This window comes from Nannobrachium achirus, assembly GCF_963921795.1.
Source record: "Nannobrachium achirus genome assembly, chromosome: 10".
Lineage (NCBI taxonomy): Eukaryota > Metazoa > Chordata > Actinopteri > Myctophiformes > Myctophidae > Nannobrachium > Nannobrachium achirus.
Genome location: NC_137819.1, coordinates 18,910,833 through 18,930,054, shown reverse-complemented (window position 1 = coordinate 18,930,054; position 19,222 = coordinate 18,910,833). Strand labels below are relative to the sequence as shown.

The window sequence follows — 19,222 nt, the reverse complement described above, 5'->3', positions numbered from 1 at the left end:
AATGTGTCTGTTTTCATCAGAGGAAAAGAAATCTGAGGAGTGTCAAGAGCTCAACTGATCTCAGATCTTATAATTTGTCACGGAATTATGAGATCTGAGATCTTATAATTTTAGTGTTAGTGTTCTAGTGCTTGTTGGGGTTTTCCACATAATTATGGGGAATCCAAAACCGTATTCTGATTTGACATAAAATGTGAGGAAACATATTTTGATTATAGTAATTTAGTCGGGGATATTACAAAAACATTATAAAAATGAATTCCTTACCAAGGGATGTATCCAAGGGATGTATGTGTTTGTAAAAGTGTCAAGCAACACATTAAAAATACATTTGAAATTCAGCTCCCTTATAGCCTCTAGGCTAGGCCATTGTTTCTCAAACAATGGGCCGGGACCCATGTTTCGGTCACATACCCATTTACTGAATATGGGTCTGATTGGAATGATCTTCCTCCACCTCTTAGATCCATTTCATCCTTTTGTCACTTCAGGACCTACAGTATATTCTTATCTTGATTCAACTTGTTTAATATGCTTCTAACATTGACTGTACCTGTAGGGACATACACACTGATGTATTTGCACTGTGCCCTTCTCTCCTCGGTTGTGTAACAGCTGATGCTGTGGTGGTTGGTGCAGGTGGGTGGGTGGGAGAGGGTGAACAAGCCTCTGTGTATGAATGTATCTGTATACTTCTACTAACTGTTCATGTTTTTTCATGGGACCCCCTCGTCATCAATATTATGCCATATTGTGTCGGTCTGTTTTGTTTCAGTGCAAAGGCGAGGTCGTAACTCGCCCTTAGGCTGTCTTACTGGTATACTGTGCATGTGGCCTAAGACTACATGTCAGGGCCACACCATACACGGACAAATGTGTTAAGACTTGGCCTTGTCCGTGGCAAATGTTAGATTTAGTTTTTACGCACCATTTTAATGTTCTTATTTAGATAATAAGACGCAGTTACTGAATGTCAGTCTCCAGGTTTTCTTCAGAATATGCATGACACTGATTCACCATGACACCGTATGTATGGCACACTAGGAGTCCTCTAGTACAAGTGGTTCCCAAATGTTTTGTTTGCAAAGACCCCCTTAACTCTGAGATTGAACAAAAGGACATGTTTGAACACTCTCAGAGTTACACCTGTAATGGTCATTCCGGTCTGTTCGGACTGCACTGTTCTATGTTGTCCCCCACATTTACCATGACATATTGTATAAGGTATAATAACTGCTTTAATAATCATTGTAAAAGATTGCATTACTCAACCTTAGAGCTCCCCCTGGGTCTTGTGGTTATCACCCTGTTTTGTTTTTCTGTGGGAAAATTGTGTGTGTGCGTGTGTGTCTGTGTCACAGAGTGTGTGTGTGTGTGTGTGTGTGTGTGTGTGTGTGTGTGTGTGTGTGTGCGTGCGTGCGTGTGTGTGTGTGTGTGTGTGTGTGTGTGTGTGTGTGTGTGTGTGTGTGTGTGTGTGTGTGTGTAGGGTTAATTGTGTAGGGTTAATTCTAACCCTAACCTCAGTAAACCTAAAGCCAACCTTAATACTTAACACACACACATGGGGACTCCTGCACACACACATGGGGACACACACAAACACACCCACATTCCATCTACAGGAAACATTTAAAACAGGAAGTTGATGATCACATTGACAGCTTTTGTAACATACTGTAGTTACAATATACGTCTCTTTCATGTGTTTGCAATCGGTTTCCTCCCGCAAAATGAAAAACTGCCAGTAAAGATAGTTACATAATCCTGTGCAGTGCAGCACACATACATAAATATAGACGTCAAACACTTCATCAGACCTTCATAGAGATAAGAGCTCCTCACAGCATTCACTGACCACAGTCTGAAGAAGACACTTCTCTGGCTGACATCACTTCAGCACATTGATACAGGTATCTATTCTTTTTGGGGTGTTATTTATCTAGACAGTTTAAGTCAATGATTGCTATGGGAATATAGAGCTGTCAACACTTATTTTAACATAATTATATAATTTCCTCTAATTAAGGGTTATAAATGTCGACGTGTGAAATTACTCATCAACTGTATTTATAGGACATGCGTATGGAGTCTTACTAAGCCATATGTAGGATGATATTCAGACACTTAAAGGGGGGCCACATAAAATAAATAAAAATTCATAAATACAATTTATTAACTCTAAGCCTTGGTTTTCAATTTTCATTTCTGTGATTTTCTGAGTGGGTGTGTCCGAATGGTTCTCTCCTGAAAAGGGGACTGGTGTGATGTCACACCAGGGCCCATTTCCATAGTACCGCCCCTCCACGTCAGTTTCCTGGCAACTGAAGAGAAGGAGGCGGTACTTTTGGGGAGACTATATGGGGTGGGCAAAATTGGAACGATACATCCTATCGTTCCAATTTTAGCCCAAAGACAGTGCCCCGTTGCCAACAAAGGGCATTTTGGTTTTGCATCTGAAACGGCTTGGAATTAGAAACAGACAGACATGAAATTCCAATATCCAAGTGTTTTTTTAGGCTAAAACCTGTATAAAACCGATTTATGGAACAAATTTATGTAATATATATATTTTTAAAAGCATGGTGTGGCCCCTTTAAGACATGTTGTGATGAAACAAGCACAAACCTTTGATTTGTTATTATAGTTTTTTTTAGGACAATGGAGATCATGGCTGCAATGGCTGTCAATCACAATAAAACCCTGGATCTGTCTCACCCGTCTGGTGGAAACAGCTCTTTCTTGGAGGGTGAACTCTACAAATCCCTCAAGATCGTGTCCCTCGTCATTTACAGCCTAGTCTGTGTGCTCGGTGTGTTGGGGAACGGTGTTGTCATCTGGGTGACGGGCTTCAAAATGAAGAAAACCATCAACACTGTTTGGTACCTCAACCTTGCCGTGGCCGACTTCCTCGTTGCAGCGTTCCTGCCCCTGACCATCACAGAAAGAGCTATGGACTTCCGCTGGCCGTTTGGCAAATTCATGTGCAAACTGAACTTTATCACCCTCCTCACGACCATGTTTGCCAGCGTCTACATTCTGATGGTCATCAGTGTTGACAGATGTGTATGTGTGGTGTGGCCAGTGTGGGCCAAGAACCACCGCAGTGTCAGAAAGGCATCTTGTGTGAGTCTGGGTGTCTGGGTACTGGCCTTGGTTTTCAGCTCCCCGTACTGGATTTTTAAGAACGCGCAGGCCTCCTTCCGTGATAAGGACATCATTGTGTGCTTCGACAATTTTGCACTGACCGATGACTACAGTACACCCGCAGCGATGCAGTTGAGGACCTTTCGACTTGGGGCCCTGATCATCACTCGCTTCATCATGGGATTCGTGGTCCCTTTCACCGTCATTGTCTCCTGCTATTCTGTCATCATCTACCGGCTCAGGAAGAATCGCTCGCTGGCCAGCCAATCAGGTCGCCCCTTCAAAATCATAGCAGCTGTTATCACTGCTTTTTTCCTGTGCTGGGCACCCTTTCACATCATGGAACAAATTCTGTTGGTGAATCTCAGAGAGGACAGTAAAATGCTGGATAAAGTGGTCGACATTGGGTTACCCTTAGCTGTCAGCCTGGCATTCATCAACAGCTGCCTTAACCCAGTGTTGTACGTCTACATGGGTCAGGATTTCAAGGACGTAGCTCGCAGGTCTATCCTGAAAGTGTTGGAGAGAGCCTTCAGTGAAGAGCTGTCTCAGACCAACACTCCCACAAACCCAGAGATTACCAGTCCTAGCAAAGAGAATTCTTTTTCTGAGGCACATGTGTAGGGTTATCTTTGTATTTATTTGAGCACAAATTGTAAATACCTTTTTTTTCTCCATTACATTCTCAAAGATTGAAACAATGGTGAAAAATATAACAACACATTGAAGAATGATATTTATAACTAAATATTCTACTAGGCAGGAGTGCAGATCTCTGCCAGGCTGGGTTGTCTACCCAGGGCTGTTTGCAGCAGTCAGGACATGGACCAATAAGGGTCCATTTGGTCCCATGTGTATGCTCTCTGAGGCTGCACTCAGACTGGAACGCACAAGTTGAGTGAGAGTTGTGTGGGGGAGGCGGGGGGCAGAGACAGCACAATGCATTGCGGATGGAAGTCGAGTGGTTTGAAGTCTAGTGCGAGTCGTGAGCAAGTTGGACGCAACCACACAACACCACACGACTCGCACTCGACTTCAAACCACTCGACTCCCATCCGGAATGCATTGTGCTGTGTCTGCCCCCCGCCTCCCCCCCACGACACGCACTCGTTTTTGTGCCTTTAGGTCTGTAGCCGGCCTGAGGGTAACAGGGAGGGTGGGCACCAAAACAAACAAATAATTTCAGGCATGCAAATTAATGGAATGCAACTACATTTGGATGATATTTTTCCCCTTTTCCAAAACATTTTAACAATTCTTTTTATATTAGTTTGAGTTTAAGGTTATCGGCATAGTCCTAGTTCTGTGAGTTTGTGGTTAGGTTTAGGCATATATATCAGTTTTACTGAGCTTATATAGGGTTCATGGTGACTGCTTGTAGATCGGCTATTTTCAAATAGCTATAGATATACATGGGGTTAAGTTATTAATGTATGTTTTATATAATATAATTGTATATCTGTAACTAAAGTCTTCTAATAATTGTAGGAGTAAAAGTACAAAGCGTTACAAATGAGGCAGCTCTCCCATACATTGGTGTAGCCGAATTTAATATTCTTTGTTATGCTAAAGAAAACGACAAGCAACAAAGCTTAATATTGAAATATTTCTGGCTAATGTTCAGAGGAAACGTTGTGCAAAATTTGGTGCTTGTATCACAAAGTGAACGATTGTGTCACTATAATTTCCCGAGCTATATGTATATCTTTTCCTCTCAGTGTGTGTGTGTGTGTGTGTGTGTGTGTGTGTGTGTGTGTGTGTGTGTGTGCGCGCGCGCGTGTGAGTGCGCGCGTGTGTGTGTGAGACTGCGTCAGGCCTGAGGCGTGCTGATTGAGTGATGGTTGCCAGCTGGTGTGAGTGGTGGCTGAGTGTGATTGTGAGTTTTAATTAACAGGTGGAGCTACTGTTGGTGATTGGCTCATGTGACCAGGCTGGTGTCTATAAAGATGGCTGCCACCAGTCCCTCTGATGTCTTCCTCCTAACCAGTCTTCCAACAACACCAGTGCTGTGTGTAGTGGTTTTAGCTTTGTAGTGTGTTGTTGAGTGGCTAGTTTTAACATGGGTTAGTTTTACAGCCAATGGGTATGGTAGGAGTGGGTGGCCTTTGTTTTGGTTTTGAACTGGGTCTTTCTGTTTTCCACAGGTTATCATAGGGTTTTTAAAGGTGATACACCATGAAATTTCACTTTTCCTATTTTAAAACCTTTTTTTGGGGTCCCACTAGCACCTTCTATCCTCACAAAGTCCCATTTCTGACCATTGTGTTTTTCTCTGGTTTTGAGAAGGCGAAGGTTAAAAGTATCCCACAGGTTCTCAAAACTGGCTATCCAGATTTGCTGCCGATTGTGACGTCATCATCGGCCGTTTTTTTTTTTTTTTTTAATTTTTTTCATAAAAAAAATTTTTTTCGTAAAAAAAAATTTTCAAAAAAAATTTTTTTTCAAAAAGATTTTTGGGGGGTGGCGCAGTTCAGGCCAAAGGTGGTACTGCAGCTGAAAATGCTCTAAGAGCCATTCAAAAAAGGCTCTCTATTCAGGAGTGGTAATTAAGCCTCAAACCTTTTGAAAAACGTTTTTGGGACATAAACAATATGACATAAATACTTTTTAAATGCATGGTGTATCACCTTTAACTGAGTTTTATACAGGGCCCTCCCTGAGGTAATTTTACCCATGTTTTTAACCTTTTGTGAATAAACCACTGGTGGTGATGTCTTTGTTTTGGGACTGGGAAGGAGGGAGTCCATTCTTTTTGTTGCGGCATAGGCTCCCCTAGGCCGGGCCATAACAATGGTCATGTTTGTTGTATCTACAGTAGTTAAAAGACAAACTAAATAAATCTGTCATTTATAGAGCCATTGTCCATTGGAATAATTTACCACATGATAAAACAGAAATAAGCATTTAAGAAAGCAAGAAAAAGTGCAATGCAGATGACCATAGTTGAAGGAATATCTTTTTTTAATTTTGCCATATGTTTTTTGTGTGGAGCCCAATAAGACTAGCTGATTGCCATGGCATCAGTGATCCTTTTTCAAATAAACAAATAAATAATCACACTGACTTCTTGGATGTTGGAGGCAGCGAGTAAAGAAGCAAAAATGTGGAAGCCACTTTACAGTCCCACGCTAGAATGTACAGTAGCAATGGTTCTGTCTTCCATGTTCAATGCTATTACTTTTGTTTTCTTGCCATTGCTCTTGAGGCCGATCTTCATGCACTCCCTTTGTACTGCCAGTTAGTTCTCTCAACTCTCTCTACTGTGTCTGAACCTCGGTCATTTGCATAGTCAAGCTCGCTAATCGTGATGGGATGCAGGCTACTCGCTCAGTCTTTCTTGTTTCCTCCCTGCCACTGGTTACAGGCTCGGGGCATGCTCCATACTGAATATAATGGTATTATGGGAGACAGGAAGTATTGGGGGGAGGGGGGGGGGGGGGGGGTATACAGAAAATGGTCCGGCAGGTCCGGGATTCTAACCACTCCGCTGTCAGGCCTAACTTGCTAATATACGGCCAATACAAATAGTACAACATCCACCCCATATAGTGGATTATTTTAGGAAAGCAGTCTAACATAAAATGGTTTCGCATTTGCTTGGCTTTATTATTATTAATATTATTATTAGTAGTAGGCTAGGGTTATTTAACACCAATTCTTGGATAATTGCATAAGGTTTGCATAAGGACATTATACTTTCTCCTGACAGATTTCTGTATAGTAAACAATGGGGCATGTTCGTTTTTCCCCCTCGTCATTCCAGAGCTATTTAAGGAGAGTTGCGTCACCTCTGTTGACTTCATCAGGCCAGGTCTCCTACATACAGTAGCCTTCTATTGGTGAATAGTGACAAAGCCCTGAACCGGAGGTCACTATTTCCAGTTACATGAATCACGCGACTGTTGGGTTAAAAACATTTTAACATCTATTATATTTAAAACACCAACTTCAGTGTTACAAGTGACAAGGTTATTTTGTTGTGATCTGATAACTAATGCACGAAATGAGAATGTCTCCACTGCAGGATGTCAATCAGGTCATATTGTTCAGGACACTGGATAAAGCCAAAACATTCTACATCCTTGGCTTCTGAGTCCACGAGACTCAGTCACAACACCATCTGATATCTTGTTATGTTTAACTGTCCAATGAATGCTTGACAAGTCTATTTTCCCTGTGCCTACTGAAGTATATTTGTAAAATGATGTTACATTGTATTCAGATTCAGATTGAGAAAGAAAAGAGACACATGTTTATTGTACTGTACTGGACATCTATTTTGTATGCTCATTGATTTAATATACAGTAAGAGAAAACCCGGACTTACACTGTGTGGTCTCATTTATTGTGTGGGAGTGAATTCAATCATTTTGGGGGAAACTGTCTATTCATATGGAATATAATAATAATCCTTCCATCAAATGGTCACTTCTTGCGGATTTCTACTGAGTTGACGTTTATGGATTCGATACAGCTGCTGGACAGTTTGTTTTGGAGTCTTCGTTCATCTCTGCTAGAGAAACAACCAGCCGAGGATATTATCAGACATTTCCCCTGACTCCCACGGATTATCACGGAAAGGACTCTCTCCCACATGTTTTTTTCCTCCTGCGCGCGGAGAAATTACCATGGGACTTGAGAAGTGTGTATAAAGCACACAGTGTAAGTTTTGATTTTATTCATGCCTTTTTGGACTGTAAATCACAGATGTGTCAAGTACTTAAAGATTTGTAGCCTACCTGCTAAGTTAGAGAATTGCTACCTCTAGCCCAAGCTGCGTTTTTATTGTTTAATGTTTTGTAGTCTACGTTTTGTCGCTTTTTGTTACATGTTTTGAGGACATAGCAGCCGTTTGGCCGCGGAGAATGCTTGTCCAAGTTGGGTTTGTATCAGTACGAGACTTCAATATAGATTTCATTTTATGCTCCAGAACGGCTGTTTCAAGACGTTCTGACGGAAATCTTTTTATTTGGGGCCAGAACGTATTTTGTTCTGAAGGAATGTCTCTTCGGCCAGTACGATAACCCAATACGGCTGATTAGAGCCACTTAATCACATAACAAATAGCGTGATTATTTTAATTGGTAGATTTCCTTTATGTTCCAGAACAGAACGTTCTGACGGAAATCTTCATGCTTTACGCTTACATGTCTTCGTTTTTTAGTCTTATTATTTTTTATTCCGTCTATTCCGCCAGCTGAGGTGGAAAGCAAACTAGCTTTGATTTCATCCTCCTCCTATCCGACCAGCTGGAAAATGGGGAATGCACAGGGAGGTAGAAAACACCTGCCGAAATCTAAACAACCTCTTTACAAACTCAACAACACCTTTGAGCTTGAAGCCTCTCTCCAAAGCTTGGAGAATGAACTGATAACAGCCGTAACGGCTAAGATAGACGATGAGGAAATGAAACAGATTGTTTCTAGGTGCCCTACAATTGCACCATTTTTGCCCATATGGAGAAAGGAATTCGGATATGATGACTCCCTCACGACTGAGGACTTGACAAGATTTTCTGGAGTACTGTATCAACATATCGATAAAATCTGACAACGGAAAAGTCTGAAGAAAGCCGAAAAGGAAGTGGCCAGGCTTGGCATTCTAACTCTGGCGCAGCTGCGCTGGGCGGCTGCAGAAAGAGAGGCAGCGAGGGAGAGAAAAGAAAAGGAGAGGCCTTCAGAATCGGACAGCCAGCCTCTGCCTTCCTCACACCGTGCCACACCAGGGGCGAACAACAGCGAGCTCGGCCCAGCTGGACGACACCGTGCCACACCAGGGGCGAACGACAGCGAGCTCGGCCCGGCTGGACGACACCGTGCCACACCAGGGGCGAACGACAGCGAGCTCGGCCCGGCTGGACGACTCCGTGCTACACCAGGGGCGAAGGACAGCGACGTCGTCCCGGTTGGACGAACACCATCACCACAACCTCCCCCATCTGTGGCTGTGACTCACGGGCCTCCACGCCAGGGGGGTATCAATGCACGACATCACATTGACATGCAAACCTCATTACCTACACTTCTATCTGATAGGAAGGGGGTAGAGAGAGGGGGGAGGCAACATGAAGGAGAAAGATGTGACAATGATTTAAATAACTCAGTTGTTTTTTCTCCTCCTTGTAATCAGGTCGAGCTGGGAGATCCCGCTGACCACACGAATCCGCCCCTCCCCGGTGTTCCACGCAAACCACCAAAACCAACACCCACTAAGAATGGCCATACACTCACTAAGGAAAAAGTTTACACAGGTGAGCGTCGGGAACAGGTTCACACACCCACACCTAGTCAAATTAACGATTCTCTTTTGGCGTACCCAGAGGATGGCGAAATTACATTTGTGTACCGTAATTGGTACCCAGTGGATGCTCGAGACACGGCTGAACGTTTACCCGATATCCACAGCAACCCTGATGAGTGGGAAAAATCTGTAAAGGCAGAAATTGTGGAGCTAAGACTAGACACCGGGGAAGTTAAAAAACTAATTACTATGTGTTGCACACCTAAAACTTTTCCTTATCAGATTTCTGCTACAGGCAGACGGTCTTGGCTACAGGCAGACGGTCACCCATACCAGTGTATGCGGCCCGTGCCGGCCCAAGGTAATAACCCTGCAGGTGAGGTCAGGAACGCCCCACATGAAGCCGCAGTACAGGTTATGATTAACCAGGCTAAGGACCTTGTTAGGGGTAACGTGGACTTTTCCTTAATCACTAACATTAAGATGAGGCAGGGTGAGGACGTCTCTGATTTCGTCCATCACTTCACCACTCAGTTTGACCGCCACTCGGGTTTCACAAAAGGGCTGCCAGGATATGCTAGTGTGCTTAATCAGCTTTTGATTGACGCTTTACGCCCCCATTTGAGACAGGCGATCATTATGCATGACCCGCTATGGAGAGTGAGAACGACAGATAAGATCACAATACTAGCCAGGTATTACAACGACATCGTTCCAGAGCCCAAGCCACTAGTTAAGTTGCGAGCCGTAATGTCGGATGATGGACACATGACACTCCACCGAACACATAACCCGAAGAGGGGTCCCAGTGGTGATCAGCGGGATCCCCCAGCCGGGAATGGACCTGAAGGACTGAGTCAAGGTAACAACATCAACACAAACACTAACAGGGCCCAGAACAATACACACACAATCACCTGTTTCAGCTGTGGAAAGAAGTGGCAGGCCCAACAGCAGCAGAACCCTGCTACACAGGGTCCCCCAACCGAGTCAGGTTAGGTACAAGTACAAGTACAATCATGACTAGATAAAGGCCCATTGGGCCACCCACGTTACGTATGCCACCCATGCCAGATAACTTGGCTATTGTTGATGATTATGATAATGACTACTCTTTCCCACCACCACCAGACTACTTACTACTGACACTGACACTTCAGATGTGTGGCACCCCGTTGATCGGCTGATCACGGTGCCAACCCTAGTAGTTGTATTTCATGCCTAATTTAGTATTGTTGTCAGTTCTCCACTCATAGAGCCTGCAGTTGTTGGAGTCCAGGGCGGAGCAGAACCATGGCTGCCTTTCCCTGGCCTTTCTGACCCTGATGGAACTCTATGGTGACACGCCCGCTGCAACCAGACCACATCGCTGCAGCCACAAAGTTTCTAAGGGCGGTAACCTTCATTCTAATAGTATTAATTATTGTTAATAATAATAATAAAAAAATGGGCTGGTTTAGTACAGTTTTGGCGTTTAATTTGTCAGTTTACCTTCTTTGATTTATTTTGGGTAGGGTATGCTGTCTGCGGGGACGACGGGCACACAGTGTTTGGCCCTAGTAGACAGCCCACTTTTGATTATTTTAGCCAGCCCATCTTAGGCCATGTTAGGATTATACAGTACAGTAGTTGGATTCATTATTAAAAAAAAAAAAAAAAAAAAAAAAAAATCATTATTAAAGATTATTAATTCATTGTATGATTATTGATTATTAAAAAGAAAAAAAAATCATTTCATTTAAAAGTTAATTTATGCTTTAATGTTTTCACACACAATGGACATTGTGTGTTCAAGGGGGGAGTTTATCTGATTGCCTATTATCTGTTTGTCTGATTTTAACATGATTTTACATTGATTTTGATTTTACATTGATTTTCTATTACTTAAGATTTTACATTAATTGATTTTAACTACCTTATCAACTTCCCACTTTCTCTCCCACTCTTGTCTCTGCTTGCGTGAACGTGCGTGTGACTGATTCATGCCTGTTGAGGTGTGTGCGTACGTGTGCGTATGTGTGGCTAGAAGACATTTGTAGCCTTCAAGGACAGATGGTCTGTGTGTGAGAGATTATTTAGACCTGCTCTCTTCCAGTTAATAACAACATTCCCTTGTTTAATGTTTGATACGGTCTAAAGTATTTTGTAAAGTATTTTGTTTAATTTCTGTTCTGGGAATCATTATGATGTTAAACATTTAAAAAAAACTCTATTACCCACAACCTACTACTTACAGTATTGATTGATTGTTTCCTGTCTTTTCTTTTCCTTTGTCTTACAGATAAGATATTTTGATGATAATTGAGAATGATTTGACAGACACCCGCCATTGTCTGTCCAAAGGAGAAATGTCAAAAGGAAGTTGAAATTCTATATGGTATTTCGTGAGTATCAAAAGACATTACACACGTTTTTCCCGCTGTAAAGTGTTTTCTTACAGAAATTGACTCGGACAAAAGCAGCCAATAACTAACCTTAAGGGTAAAAAGGAAGGAACACTTGGCTTAAGGAGGTTCCGGTTCCTGACATCTCCACATGAACACCTTACATAAGGTAATTGGGGATGGATGGGAATTATGGCCCCCACGGCTGGTTCTGCGTCAAACCTAGCCCCGTAGACAGAGGAGTCTAGTTTACTAGGGTAGGACAAACCTTGAATGCTGTCTCCTTTAACCCAAATTCTTTTGTCTTGTTAAAGTCAACAAATGATGAAGAGTCAAGTTCGTCTTGTTTTGACTGTAAGACCCTAAATTATAATTATGACTTGGGAACGTGTTGATGTGTTTTGACTCGCCTGATGGCATGGGGAATTTTTCAACAAACCTTGGGACATTGAACCTTTGTAAAAATAATAATTAATAATTAAGAAAATACAGCTCTACTTTTAAAAGTTATCAAAATATTTGTACCTATTGTGATTCAATTATTAGATGTTCTGATTTAAATACCTTTGGAAATATACAGTTCTTTGACTCTGCTATCGAAAAGAGTTTAATTAAATATTTGGCTGATAGTGAACCATAAGTTCTCTGTCCCTTTGGCAGCATTTGTTTGGGGTTCTAGGGTCGACACTTTAACTCCTTCAGCTGTTGTTTTAGGGGGGAATTGTTGGGTTAAAAACATTTTAACATCTATTATATTTAAAACACCAACTTCAGTGTTACAAGTGACAAGGTTATTTTGTTGTGATCTGATAACTAATGCACGAAATGAGAATGTCTCCACTGCAGGATGTCAATCAGGTCATATTGTTCAGGACACTGGATAAAGCCAAAACATTCTACATCCTTGGCTTCTGAGTCCACGAGACTCAGTCACAACACCATCTGATATCTTGTTATGTTTAACTGTCCAATGAATGCTTGACAAGTCTATTTTCCCTGTGCCTACTGAAGTATATTTGTAAAATGATGTTACATTGTATTCAGATTCAGATTGAGAAAGAAAAGAGACACATGTTTATTGTACTGTACTGGACATCTATTTTGTATGCTCATTGATTTAATATACAGTAAGAGAAAACCCGGACTTACACTGTGTGGTCTCATTTATTGTGTGGGAGTGAATTCAATCATTTTGGGGGAAACTGTCTATTCATATGGAATATAATAATAATCCTTCCATCAGCGACCGACTCTGGGTCATACTAATCATTAATCAATGATGGACTTAAGAACTACCTCCACATCGCTAGTCAAAAACCTACAGTAGCTGAATTTGGCTAAAGTGATGATAATATCATGACACATGCAAGTATCTGACATTCTGACAATATCCAAAGTCACAATAGGCCTATACCAACTTTGCTGGGGCAGTATCATGTTGTTTTAAGAACAACACAAAGTTTATCATTTGGACGTAGTTGGTTTCGACAGCAGATAAAAAATAACTCTCGCAACAGCCTTTCTTTGAGTAAAGGCTTAGCCCAGGGGTCAGCAACCTTTTTGAAATGAAGTGCCATGTTTTTATTTTCTAGAGTGTCTGTGTGCATGTCAACATACATTTTAATCACAAATATACATATTTTGATTGGCAGGACATTGTTATAACGATCATTAGACCCGAGCAATAAACCACCTATCTCCCTGACTCCCTCCCCACGTGTCCCCAGTCAGAGTTCAGAGTATAATGAATGCAGAATTGTGTGCAAGATGTATTTAGCTAATTAGCTAACTTCATTCAATTGACCATGTTTAAAAAAAGATTTGTTTTTAAAATAAAAACCCTCTGTCACACTTCTGCCAGTGTGCCAGTGATCACCCTCCCCTGTGCCAATGTTGGCACCGGTGCCTAAGGTTGCCTACCCCTGGCTTAGCCTATATGGCTACCTGACCTGACTATGTGTAGATTCCTGTAGCATTTTTTTTTGTGTGATAGCTTAACAGTAATAATCATCACTACACAGAATAAATAAGGACACAGTGACAAATAAGCAGGTCAAAGTTCAGCGCTTCATCATCTTTAGCAGGGGTCAACAACACACCATTATGTTGTTCTTATTTTGATCATAATGCCCGATTAATCTCAAGTCTCCATGTAAGTATCCATCAATATGTTTGACACTGATTTATACTGTGATACTGTGACACTTACCGGTATGTACTGTATGGCAACTCGACCGCTGCAGATAACCAGCATTGATGCTAAATATAAAGGTTGCATACATATGCAGTCCTTTCATTTAGCTTGATTATCTGCCTGAAGCTGAGAGGCATTCTTCTCAGTGAGTGAGTGGGGGGAGTCTATAAATTATTAAAAGGGGACGTCTTCCCTTCCTTGTCTGTCTCTCAGCAGTCTGTGGTGAGGTGTCTTCACATTAGGAAGGTGAGTAATGTACTGCTGTACTTGTCTTTCTATGAAATCTTTTGGCTAAGTTGTCTCATTTGTCTCTACAATTAATTGTCTTAATTGCCTGTTAATTGCCTGCTGAAAATAATTGACTTTCAATTAAATAGGGCAAGTGATTTTCTTTAGCTATAGTATGTGTTAAAAAGCTTTATATTCTGATACTCAAGTAACAGAATGTCTCTCCAGCTCTTAATTAAAAGGGAAATGTATTTTCAGTTCAGGATACAGAGAACTCAGTCAGAATACAGATTAAACAAGTGACATTGGAAGTGATGACACAAAGAAATGATCAGACAATGTTGGAACTGTAACTCTATATAAAGTAAGCTGATAAACTCTCTCCTGATTGGCTGGTTAGGTTAATTTTGTCACCTATCTGAACATTTATTTTCTGTTCATTAAAGAGGTGGAGAGACCACACTTACCGTGAGTAAGTGTGTATAGAGTAACACTCTATACTGTAGCCATGATTACTATCAAAATATAATACTTTTAACCTTTATATAAAAAAGAATATCACTTAACCTACCTTTTAAAAATCAAATCAAATCAGTTACAACTAAGTTATAACCAATTAATTCGAATTGGTTATTTTGTCATCGTATGGCACAGATATTTATAAGTTTTCCTCATGACATTCTGTATTTTAGGGGGAAATATTTTCATATTTACAGATAGTGTTAATATGGCAAACGATACATGTAAGGTACTGTAAAGTAACAATGTAATTCAGAGTTGCCATGGATGAAAACATTATTTACAGGGGTTCCCTGAGCCCAAAATGTTTTGAGAACCGCTGCGCTAGATTGATAGGATTGTTTAGTTAACAGTGAGTGAACTATTGACTGATGGGAACCTTTTGAACCTTTGCCTCAGGTCACCATGATGCAAGGAGCCGTGGGGGTGTTGATTCTATCAGCGCTGGTATGTCTGGGTTCAGGTCTTCACCATAAAGGACACGATCATGGAACCAGTTCAAATTATGCTGGGCATAAAGGTAACAGAGCTGACCAGGGTTGGATTTGGCCGTGGCGATATGTTTTATCCCTTACTTTAGAGATACTGTGTACTGCTTTGCGTGATTTTAGGCCAAAATGTGTAGGAGCAGTGTCCAAAATTGTGTTAAGCAAAAATCTGCCTGATGGTGGCGCTAGAAGAGGGCCATGTGAGAAATCAGGGGCAGAGGGTTGTGATTTGCCATCCAAAGAGTTTGTGTGCAAAGTTTGGCATCGATAGGGCAAACGGTGGCGGAGATAAGAGTAGGGCCAAAGGTGTGACGTGACAGATGGACAGACAGGCGGTGGACGTTTTCATAGTAACTTGCGACCTGACGGTCGCAATTAAACCCTGGCTTCCGTACTTTTGTCAGATTTGCAAACATAGATACAGTATACAGGCCAAAGTGTTGTGAGCTTGTAGCTACTTGTTGTACGAGGAAGAATAGCCTAGGGTTTAAGTGCTTGAGAAAATGTCGCCCCTCTGTTTTTTTTCATTTTTTTTTTCACACATTTCAAAACCATCACCTTCAGGTCATGAAGATAATGACAACGCTGCAAACATCCTCTCCATGGTGACGTCAGCAAACAAACATTTCGCCTTCAACCTGTACAGGAAACTGGCTAATCAGACGGACAACCAAGGCAAGAACGTCTTCTTCTCGCCCTCCAGTGTCAGCCTGGCCCTGGCAGCCTTGTCTGTAGGGGCCCGGGGCCAAACCCACCAGCAGCTCTTCACTGGTCTGGGCTTCAACAGCTCCTTGCTGAGCCAAACTGACGTAAACCAGGCCTTCCGTGGACTTCTGACCGGAGCGTCAGAAGACATCAGTGCAGGAACTGCAGTGTTTGTGAGCAATCGGTTCACACCGCGGCTTGAGTTCCTGGAGGTCCTCAGGCACTCCTACCTGGCAGACGGGAAGAGTGTGAGCTTTAGAAATGCCACAGAGAGCGCTGCAACCATCAACAAGTATGTGGAGGAGAAGACCCACAGCAAAATAGATCAACTAGTGAAATATGTGGATCATGACACCCTCATGTATCTCATTAGTTACATATACTACAAAGGTAAGATGACATCTCATGAGCTGGGTCATTTAATACACCAGACAGAAATTAAACTGGTGTTGTGCAAGGGATCATTATTGAGAAATAAACCCAGACAGGATGATTAGACTCTGACATGATAGTGGAGGGATCTAATCACCCTGCACAGGTTTATTTGTCAATATGACCCGCTCCCCATTGATTATCCTGGTTATTACACAGCTACTTAAATACATTGACCCAAAAGTAACAACAAAATGAAGGATTTCATTGCTTGCAGTATTCCTTTCATTTTCGGTGCTCACTTCAAATGTTTTCCGAAACATTCTTGACAGCAATGTTTTAGCTGACACACTGTGTGTTTGTTGACATGGCTGCCATGTTGGATACGGCAGAACATCTATCAAGCAACACAGAATGATAAGACTCTGCTCTGATTAGACAGTGGTCTGGTACAGTGTTCAGTGGTCATTATTCAAAAATAACACACCACTGGATTCAGTAATTTAGATCAGCGTTCCATTTTAGCAGTGTAATGATTGTTAACCGAACCATGGGTTGATCTCTGTGTTGATCTCTGACTCAGTGATTCTCAACCTATTTCAAGGACCCCCAGTATGTCATACATTAGGCCACACCCCCGTGTGATAACATTTGTTTAATCTCTGGGACCAGAAAATGGTCCAGACCCAGCATTGAGAAACTGTTTCCTGCCAGTCACCTTCACACATTTAAGTTACGTCTCACTTTTGTTTTATGTCAAACAGGAAAATGGCAGACTCAGTTTGACCATAGAATGACCAAGGAGGATGTGTTTAATGTGGATGAGCAAAACCAGGTAACACTTACTAAATGGCTTTTTATTAGCTTGTCTCAAAGGTAACCACTAATTGTACCAATGTTTGTATAGCATCATATGCTACTATTCTTATGCATTACATGAATGTGCAACCCTGGTCACACTTGTTTGAAATACTGGCAATTTACTGGTATGTTTAATTTGGGGCGTCATGTGTGAAATCGGAAACAACATTGGACCCAAAAACCTGTCATGGGTCTTTCTTTGGCTCTTCTAATGATCCACATGGTGATGTTGTTGCAGGTTCCAGTCCAGATGATGAACATGGTGGACAAGTTCCAGGTTTACTATGACAGGCAGCTCTTCACCTACATCCTCCGATTACCCCTCAGCAACTCCTACTCCATGCTGCTGATGCTGCCTGACAGAGGCAGAGGTTTGGCTGCAGAAATAGTACAGGACAGTACAGTTCAGATACAAGGTCTACTAAAAAGGATTTAGACCACAAGAAAGTGCAATGGCTTGTTTACATTGGGGTCCTTTTGTACTCAATTCATGAGAATTCATGGGAGGGCGGGCACAGTCTTTCTAACAACTAAGGTACTATCTCCTGATTGGCTGAACCTTTGTCCCCTATACCGTCCTGAACATATGTATTAAAATAGACTCCTGTTACTGAACAAACACTCTATAGCAGTGATTACTGTGGTGCTTTAACCTTAAAAAGAAGATAAAAAAAAAAAAAAAAAAAAAAACGTTTTGTTTTAACCAAAAAATATCACTTACCCAAGTGTTTTATGTTTCCTTTTCAGGTTCATTGAACCAAAGTACAGTATATTGATTCCCAAGTTTACCATCAAGAGTAATATGAACCTGAATAGTGTGCTGCGTCAGATGGGGATAACGGACATGTTTGGTGCTGAGGCTGACCTCAGTGGCATTTCACGCACACTGGCTGTGTCCCAGGTAAGAGCTGTCACAAAGGATGATGGAATGACTCTCTATGTGTCCCTTCTTTTATATCACAACAAAGGACAGACACCGTCCATCAGTCCAGCAGCCATCAGACTCCTCAACCAAGCCCATGTGTTGTGTTCTATTCTTGGATTACTGACTCATGTTTCACTCTGACACATTCACACATGGACTACTGGGATGTGCACTACACTACATCACTGGTTCATGTCAGGGACCCCAAATTGATGATGTATTTGGCTGTGAACCCAATTTGAAAAGGTTTTCTGCCAGTGACCCCATAAGAAAAATAATAGCCTAAGGGCTTAAACATGTTTAAACTGTTCCTCATTTTACTGGGGACCTCCTGGAACCCCCAAATAATGAATGAATGAATGAATTCTGAGAATCGCTGATCCTAATCATTGATTGTTTATTTATGTACAGGTTGTGCATCAGGCCACACTGGAGGTTGACGAGTCTGGAGCTACTCCTGCTCCAGTCAGATTCTTCGGGTTCCTGCAGAAACCTTTCGCCCGCAAACTGAAGTTTGATCGTCCCTTCATGGTTCTCGTCGCTGACTCCTCTGACAACATCCTGTTCGTGGGGAAGATGGTCAATCCAAACATCTGATGAGTCAAACATGTCCGTTCACGTTCAAGCATCGCACATGTTGACAGACGTTCCTTCATTTTATAACCCTGACATCTAATATTATAGTTTGCACTGTATGTGTAGTTCTGAACTTCTTGGCTTGCTGAGTAGTTTTACATGTAAAGTCAAGTGCAGACCAGGGATAAAAAAAAATACTAGGTTCCTATAATACAAATGTACAGGCAATAAGCATACCTTCATGACACGTTGAAATGTTTAGCTTTCCAGGCATTTCTGCTACAGGATGGGTCAGTGCAGATAGTCACGGTGAGGGACTATCACCTTGATTCAACAAAATACCCTCATGAGGGAGAAAGACAAAGAGCAGATTTTACAGTTCAATTGGACCTCATTTCTGATCCCTTTCAAGGATTCAAGGATTCAAAAATAGCATATCTACAAGCTCAAAGCACGTGGCTTCATGCTGTGTTGCGAGCTTGTGGATCTGGTACTTTTGATGCTTTTGTGTGACGCTGTAGTATGAGGGCATTCATTCACAAAAAAGAAGGTAAAATATGGATAAGAGGGGTTTCAGCTCGACGAT

The 19,222-nt window shown here is 41.8% G+C and overlaps 2 protein-coding genes across 2 annotated transcripts; both read left to right on the top strand.

The window, feature by feature from the left end:
- Positions 1-1,812: 1,812 nt before the first annotated feature.
- LOC308293420 (chemerin-like receptor 1) lies at positions 1,813-3,768 on the top strand (the record flags this gene model as incomplete). Its single annotated transcript, XM_080735936.1, has 2 exons — positions 1,813-1,910; positions 2,645-3,768. Exon 2 carries the CDS (start codon positions 2,659-2,661, stop codon positions 3,766-3,768), a length of 1,110 nt encoding a protein of 369 aa, XP_080592062.1. The 5' UTR covers positions 1,813-1,910; positions 2,645-2,658.
- Positions 3,769-15,799: 12,031 nt separating this feature from the next.
- Positions 15,800-18,657, top strand: LOC308292891 (alpha-1-antitrypsin-like protein GS55-MS; the record flags this gene model as incomplete). Its single annotated transcript, XM_080735314.1, has 5 exons — positions 15,800-16,292; positions 17,039-17,109; positions 17,374-17,523; positions 17,965-18,036; positions 18,472-18,657. The coding sequence occupies 5 exons, from the start codon at positions 15,800-15,802 to the stop codon at positions 18,655-18,657; spliced, it is 972 nt and encodes a 323-aa protein (XP_080591440.1).
- Positions 18,658-19,222: the final 565 nt, after the last annotated feature.